At 42.8% G+C, this 8,429-nt stretch overlaps 1 protein-coding gene across 1 annotated transcript; it reads left to right on the top strand.

The window, feature by feature from the left end:
• Window positions 1-4,674: 4,674 nt before the first annotated feature.
• Window positions 4,675-7,925, top strand: hoxb5a (homeobox B5a). Its single transcript, XM_034113570.1, is given in 11 exon segments — window positions 4,675-4,692; window positions 4,694-4,815; window positions 4,817-4,868; window positions 4,870-4,930; window positions 4,933-5,009; window positions 5,012-5,068; window positions 5,070-5,146; window positions 5,148-5,178; window positions 5,180-5,274; window positions 5,276-5,335; window positions 6,706-7,925. Coding segments are annotated over 11 exon segments (909 nt in total). The 3' UTR covers window positions 6,965-7,925.
• The last annotated feature ends 504 nt before the right edge of the window (window positions 7,926-8,429 follow it).

The following is an 8,429-nucleotide window of genomic DNA, read 5'->3' on the forward strand; positions in this document are numbered from 1 at the left end:
TATTGGTTAAGATTCTTCATGTTGTTGGTTTTTCTGTGTTTTTTTTTTAGTCTATACAACAGTAGCATTTTAGTTTTCAAAGTGAACATCGAGGAATAGTTTCATTTTGATTTAGTGCCCCACTTACACCCGCGCATAAAGACTCGTAAACCTTTTACCCTCTAAATCATGCACGCACATATTTACTGCGCGAGAGGCAGCGCACGCGTTTTTTTTTTTGGAAATGACAAGGGGCGCGAGCTCTCGCTGATGGCCGGCTGCACTAATTGATGACCAGCCCAAGAGAGAAAGTTGACCTGTCCTCGAGCCGAGCAGACAGACCCGTCACACACACACACACAGACACACACACACCACACACACAGACACACACACACACACACACACACACACACACACACACACACACACACACACACACACACACACACACACACACAACACTTCATCCAGGCAAAGTGGACAATGTCCTCGTGACCCTTTGAACTCTGCGTGTCCTCTGAGTGACCGGCGCGCGGGGTCCATCTCTCGGCAGGATAGCGGCTTGGGATTCAGTGACGCAAGCGCGTTAACGCTAAAGGATCTCTTTACCTTTTACATGATATTTAGCTGGTATTTCTTCCAAAGTGAATAGCATACACTTCAATACATGGGAGCAATGTTGGTGCTAATCATATGACCCAACAACACAAAAATATGTTCACTGCGGGGGCTGGGGTCGAACCACTGACCCTCTGATCGGTGGATAGGTCTTTTCGACATAAGATTATTTCTAGCAAATTATTTCTGTGCTGACAAATTAAAACATGCACTGTAACAACATTAGCATGTTAATGCATCATTAATTGGGGATGTGGCTCAGAAAGCTAAATGCTTGTCTAACAATCGATGTTCTTGGGCAAGATACTGAATGCAAATAGCTTTTGTGCTATTTAAGTCGCTTTGCATTGAAGAGTCAACTAAATTAAATGTTATGTAATTTCATGTAGGCCTTTTACACCTATCTAACACCGAAAAGTCATATATCAGAAAATATAATTTTTGTTTTTAACACTCCTACTCCTGAGTCTTTTTTAACTTTACCACACTTTAGTTTGTTTGAGTTTCTCTGCTTTCTGCATAGAAGACTCCCGCTGCCATGTATAAGTTCAATATTCTAATTCTTATTGTTTTGAAATATTTCTATTGGGGTATCTGAATACTTCCAGTTGTGTTATCCCACTTGTTGTGCTGGCTACGTGGAATTGGAGTATGATATTCCATTGTAGGACATTAATAAATGGGAAACCCATTATAACTTTTGAATTTGCCCTATTATACCCCTTGGCTTGCAAAGAGATGTTATACCCATAAATTAGACACACAGTGTGAAAATGCTATTGCAATATTCTTATAAAAGTCATAATCAGTGTAACATTTTCTAAATGTATTCTATGCTGGCAACAGATCGCATAACAGTGTTTTAACGTCACCATAATGCTGTTCACCTTATGAGTTTTCCTAGAGGACTCTGACTTCCATGCATGTTCTATATTTTAATCATTATTAATGTGACATAATTTTATTTTGGAACAGATTTTTGCTGGAGACGTACAGGTCTTTCTCTTGTTTGCCTGCCGCATTGAGTTTATATATTCAATTGCTGCCAAGGGAATAGATGACATGGGTTCTCAGTAAATAGGTAATCAGCAACATTCAATTCAGACCATGCTCAAAAATTCCAAAGTAGAAGTGTTGTAACAGACAGAGAAGCTGATGGCCGGCTTGTGTGGTTCTATAGAGGCTCCTCTGGCAGATGTTCTATGTTAAACAGTGAAAGGCTTCACTGTGACCCAGAGGACTCATTTGACAGACCAACACTTTCTAACTGCACACACGTGTTTGCTGTTTTCATGTTTTTGGCAAAGAATGGTACAGACCTTTGTGTTGTCTGAGCGTTCTGTCTACCTTGTGTTCTCCTAAGCATAAAACAAGCTTTGATTTAAGCTATGCCTCTAAATGTATGCAGCAAGAGTTTTCAATTATACCATGAACTGGACACAATCTTTAACATTTTAACTTAATATGAAATCCTCCAAAACAAGGGCTCTTTACAACATCTGTGCACAGCTTGCCGTGAGGATTTAAGTGAAGATTGCAATGAATTGTGCTCACAGATGTGCACTTCATGTAAGAATATTTAGTGGTTGATTGTATCCATGAGCAATCTGAGCAGAAGCAGATTCAGGACGTATTCCAGTAACAGGAATTCTGAGGAATCCTCATAGCCAAACTGGATAGCTAACAAAAAGTCAAAATGAAGACAAAAAATGGAATGGAAACAAAATACAGACAAAAAAATCCAACATTCTGCTGTTTTGAAATCTCAAAATCTAAATAAATATGACTTCTTTTATCTGTTGAATTACTTTGGGCCAAAGTGTCAGGAAGCAGTTTCGAGACACAAATATCCAGTGTGCTGGTAATCTAAATATAACGAAGGGAATGTGTTCAAAAGTGTGAGCCAACTGGGTCAGGGCCTCCTGTTGCTCTCGGGACATTTCTGGCACACTTTGGCTTCTTTTTAGGCCCTCTGAATACTTCCAAATGAATGATTTAGAACTCATTTCAAAACTGTAGTGAGATAAATAGCAAATATGACTTCTGTTTTGTGCATTTCCCTGTTAGAGCCTTCTGCTTTTGTTTTATTTTGCCTGGTCACTTCCAGATTATTTCTCTTCCAACTGCTGGTGCCTTTTGACGACGTGTGACTCAGTGTGACAGCAGCTGTCTGAAATGTGGCCTGGAGCTGCTAACACACATGCCGGAGCACATTAATGCACACAGTTTCTCAAAGACTGCATGCATTTTTATCATTTCTTACAAAAAGATCTGGAATCTGCGCCATGTTCTCGTCTGTGTGCATGCACATGTGTGTGTCATAGCTACAACGAAACATGCACACACTAAGAGGCTTTATGAAAACACTCACAGACACACACACATACACACACTCAGCCAGACACACAGAGGCACCCTGGCTGAAATGCATCCCAAGCCGGGAATCAACAAATCATAAATCAGCAGATTTCCATCCAGTGTAGACGTCACAGATCAGGTTAACATTCCTGCTCTGCAGCTGCAGACAGAGAGAGGCCAATCACACTTTCTTTATCAGACATGACTCTGAGGGGAATGGTTAAATTATTCTGGTAAAAGTTATGGCTAGTCATTATAACAGTTTATTGCTATACAATACACTTCCTGTTTGACTAAGCTTTATTATTTTAATCAGCATTATGTTTGTATATCCAACGTGGAAAGGATGTATGCATACTGCATTCAACATGCGGAACAGGAAACACTTCAAAAGTAAATATACATTAGTATTTATAGTCCGTTCATTGAATATGGTTCATTTGGACAGGTAATGTGTTAAAGAAGCATAGTGGTAAATATCGATTATATTATTTAAAATATTTCAGTAAAAGTAGAGAAGTTTTCCGCGGCCCTGATTGCATAACTGCTCACAGATGTTTTGGTGCTTCAGGAGTGCGTAATGACGCAGTAAAGTGCCTATGCATTCGGCATTTGTGGCGCAATAAATATTTGTGTATTTTATGACTGTTGACACTTTGAACACATTAATGTTATTTTAAATACTCAGTTGTTTTTTAAATGTATTATTATTTATTATTCTATTATTATTATTATTATTATTATTATTATTATTATTATTATTATTATTATTATTATTATTATTATTATTATAATTATATTATAAGTAGTAGTAGTAGTAGTAGTAGTAGTAGTAGTAGTAGTGTAGTAGTAGTAGTAGTAGTAGTAGTAGTATTGTATGATTTTCTTTGGTTGTACTTTGCATTTTATTGTTATTTTTTCTTGTAGGCCAATGGGCGGAGGACCTATTTTCTCAGCTGAAGGTGTAAGTCCATTGACAATTGTGTTGTGCCCTGTTAAATATTCTATAATTAACAGGTTAGTTCATGGTGTATGATCACTGGCTCTAAATTCCAACGGTCAAAGGTCAGGTGACACACCTGAGTGAGGCCACACACACTCACAGGAAGACAAAAAGGGGAGGGAGATAATATATTATAAAACCTCTCTAAGACTTTTTTTTCGAGTTCCTCTACTTCTATTTCTCTTTGTTAATCATTGCCAATAAATTATGTCTGCAGTAGTGGCGCTCTGAGCTCACCCCCGGCACCTCCAGCGCAGAATAAAGTGTGTGTGAGAGAGAGAAAGAGAGAGAGATTTACCCCGCCCCTCCCTTCATCATTAGAAACCTCAGAGCATGAATTACCTCTCCAAAGTCATCGGTGAGAATTTACGACTGGTCAACAAAAGCACGTGACCGCCTCCCCCCTCTGCTCTCTGTCTCTCTCTCTCTCTCCTCATTCAACCTCACCCCTCACCTCCCCCACCACACACACACACACACACGCTCACACCACACCACCCCTCAATCCACACACCACACCACCCCACCCCCATATTTGGACGGCGCATACATAGCTAAAAACGAAGTACAGTGCCAACGCCCATAATTCACTAATCCATCATAAATCGTTTTGAATAGTACCCGCGTTATAACGACCAAGAGTAATCTACCAACCAAATCAGCGCCCCTTAGCACTCAGCTTGTAAGCCTGCAACTCTCTAAAACAACCTAAAATGAGCTCTTACTTTGTAAAACTCGTTCTCGGGGCGCTACCCAAATGGCCCCGACATCAAAACTGCTAAATTATGGAGCGGCAGCGGCGCAATGAACGGCGGGACGTACAGGGACTCTTCTCCGCCAACATGCACCATGCACCGGCTCTTACGGCTACAGCTACAAGGGCATGGACCTGACCGTCACCAACCGGGAGAGGGGGGAGCAGTGGCGGCTCCGCCAGCACCGGAGGACACTTCGGGGACTCCCGGGTGCTTCGGCCTCCCGGCCCCGGAGACGGGGCTTCAGGCAGCAGTCCAGCTGCTCCCTCGCTTCCGCGGGAGAATCCCTCCTGTTCACCCCGGCAGTGGAGACAACAAACTCGGCGCCAGGAGCTCGTCTCCCGTTCGGAGGGCAACCAGGAAGCGGAATGTTGAGCTCTCCAAACCTGTCCTCCCACATCCGCCTCCTCCTCGGTGGCGGCGGAGGCGGCAGGCACGGCGCAGCAATTCACGGAGCTGGACCGACGCGTCAGAGACCGACGAGCTGCAGCCCGGCCACGGCAACCCGCCACCCAGGAGCGGGCAGAGGCAGGAGGGCGTGCCCGGGGGAGCAGCCGCTTGTCGGCACGGCAGGAGCGAGGCGCCCTCCGCAAATATTCCCCTGGATGAGAAAGCTGCAACATGAAACCATGGTACATGCCCGCTCTTGTGTTTACAGCCCATTCTCTGTATATCATAGGGCGATACTATTCATAATGTTGGCTTACTAGACTTATTGCTGCTTTGATTTGAGTAAATTGGCAGTTGGTTGTTTACTACGGTTCCCTTCTTTTCCTGCAACCGCACAAAGCCTTTAGCACTGCGTCAATTTAATATAATAATTTGACTGTCAGTAAGGGGTTTGAACCGTGAGTAAAGCACAAGATGTCTTTAGTTTGGTGTCATCAGAGAGGATTTTTCAGGATGTTGTTGGATTTATTTGGAAATCACCCCTTAACAGGGCAGCCTCTGGTTAACCGTCTGAAGTTGTGTATCACCCGTGTGTCCACAGGTTATCAGGGTGAAATTCGTTTAGCATTTCCCTCCTGTCCAAGCTGGGACCCCGGATGGTGCCCCCTGTGTGTTTTCTACCCTCTTTTTTTATTTTAGCACATTCCACAAAAGCGTCATAAATCTGTCAGGGGAGAGGCGAGTCGGCAGCAAAGCCTGACCGGCTGAGGAGCGCAGACACAGCCGGGTGGGGATAGAAAGAAAGGGGGAGAAATAGAAAGAGAGGCCAGGAAGGCTTTGGAGACAGTTGCTCCTTTGAAAAGTGAAGAAGCTTTATTACGTGTGGGAACTTTATTAGGGAGGTGAGACAGAGGACGGGGCAATAAACCCCGAAGGGAGCTCGAGGGAGTACAAAGGGGGACAGAGAGGGTGATGGTGAAAAGAAAACAGTAATGTGACAAATAAAGCAAATCTCTCAGCACAGGCTGTGGAGTGGAAATTACTAAAATAAATGTGTCGAGAAAGACTTGTGTCGAGAATGACAATGTTACGCACAGTTGTTGTGCCTTTTACGCACGTTCATGTTATACAACTGTGGGTTAAATCAGCCTGTTGTATCGTGTATAGAAACAATTATTATGAACACTGTAGCTGCAATGCAGCACAGGCCAATACAACACACATGTAGAAAACATGATCTTTGTGAAGGCTAATGATTGCGTCAGAGCTGTGCCAACAGTATATGTATTTTTTAAAGATATTGAAAGTGCCTTTATTGGAGAGACAGAGCTGAAATGCGAGACAGAGGGGGTGACATGCGTAAATGGAGCTGGTTCGGACTCGAACCGGGTCTCTCCTCTGCACTATAGGGACTGAGGTTTACGGCGGCCAAAGATTGTGTTTTTCGGGGCTTATTAGTGTTATTTTATACCACTGTGTACTATAGTGTATTGAAAGGTGTTCCTGGTATTTTGTCCACACACTGTCAGTTTCCATTTCTAAATGGTAACCGTTTATGGTGCGTCCAAACGCGGCCCTCTAACACCCTTTTGTTCGCTCCAAACCCTCAGATATGACAGGCCCGGACGGGAAACGAGCGCGGACGGCGTACACGCGCTACCAGACGCTGGAGCTGGAGAAGGAGTTCCACTTCAACCGGTACCTCACGCGGCGGCGACGCATCGAGATCGCGCACGCGCTCTGCCTCACGGAGCGACAGATCAAGATCTGGTTCCAGAACCGGAGGATGAAATGGAAGAAGGACAACAAACTGAAAAGCATGAGCCTCGCCACCGCGGGCAGCGCCTTCCAACCGTAGAACTGAACCCATCAAAAATCCACACAACAGGGAAAAGAAGGACAGCAGGAAAACAGACAGAAAGTTGAAGACAAACATCACAAGAATCCATGGTGCGGAAGATGAAGAAACGTGTACAAACAGATTCCAAATCTAGATTTTAAAAACACTTCCTCACATTAACTTAGTACTGTACAGCTGCGCAGCACTTTTTATTTCTCCGGCATGTCGGTCTTTGGTGTTTTAACGCGTAAACATGACTGTGGTACTTGTAAAAAAAAAACACAAACGTAGTGTTCCTGTATGTTGTCGTTTATAAAATCTGTCCGGAGCAGAGGAGTCGAGATAAGGAAAGGATGAAGGATGCTACCTAATTTCTACTTACGTCCTACCTTACAACCTTGCTACCTACCTGTGTGTTATGTCTGAATATCGTTTTATGTGCGATGTTTAATATTTGAAAATGTGCTTCCTAGAGATGTTAGCATGTGAGCTCTTATTGTAAGTTGTTTACAGTCAATAACGTGTGCATAGCATTTAGTTTGAGTCTCTGTCAGTGAGTGCTCCTATTTTTACGAAGCAGTGTGTGTGTGTGTGTGCGTGTGTGTGTGTGTGTGTGTGTGTGTGTGTGTGTGTCCAAAAACTAACAATCCCTGTCTTGTATAGCTCTATTATTCAAAAAAGTGTAACTGTATATTATTTTTATCATTATTGTAATTATTGGACACATGTTTCTGAAAGGATGTATATAGATATATATTGAAATTTTTTAAATGTCCAGTTGGCTATTTGTATTTGCAGTATGCGTATGTATGCGTGCCTGCGTGTGTGAGTGAGTGTGTGTGCGCATGAAAGATAGAAGGCTACCGTCCTGTGCCTTACGGGACGGTAGCCTTTCTGCCAATCCGCCAATGAGCTTTTTGTATTTGTTTGTAACTTGGAGTAAAAAAAATCTACAATAAAGTTTCCCATATTCAAAGTAGCTGCTCTCCGTCCAAACTTCCGCACAAATGGCTCAACTTGCTTCAAAGACTTACTCCAGCCAACGTTTTTAGCGTTCTTTAAGTTCTGCGTAAAATCAAGAGAGCACATTTGCGCTTGTTGCCATTATAGATTTATGAAAATAATATATATTTCATGTGCAAATCTGTGTCCATCAGCCAAACTCTCAGATGTATTTATACTTCTATGTGGCTTAGAAATATCCCAAGATAGTGTTATTGGTCCTGCTTAGGCCAATGTGGTTTCTGGACCATTGGACGAATCCAGTTCTATCAGAAATTCACTTCCTTGTACTCTTCCGTGCATTTTTTGTATTCAATAGCAATCTCTTTTGAACATTTTGGTCTTGTGAAAATACCTTACATGGAAAACAGTTTTCTACTCCAGATGATTAAAGATGGAAAATAGAGAGTCGCTTAAAGACGCACCAAACATCCGTCCGGAGGCCTGTGGTCTGTTTCCCAGGCCCACATTTCTGAGGCGG

This window comes from Trematomus bernacchii, unplaced genomic scaffold (genome assembly GCF_902827165.1).
Source record: "Trematomus bernacchii unplaced genomic scaffold, fTreBer1.1, whole genome shotgun sequence".
Lineage (NCBI taxonomy): Eukaryota > Metazoa > Chordata > Actinopteri > Perciformes > Nototheniidae > Trematomus > Trematomus bernacchii.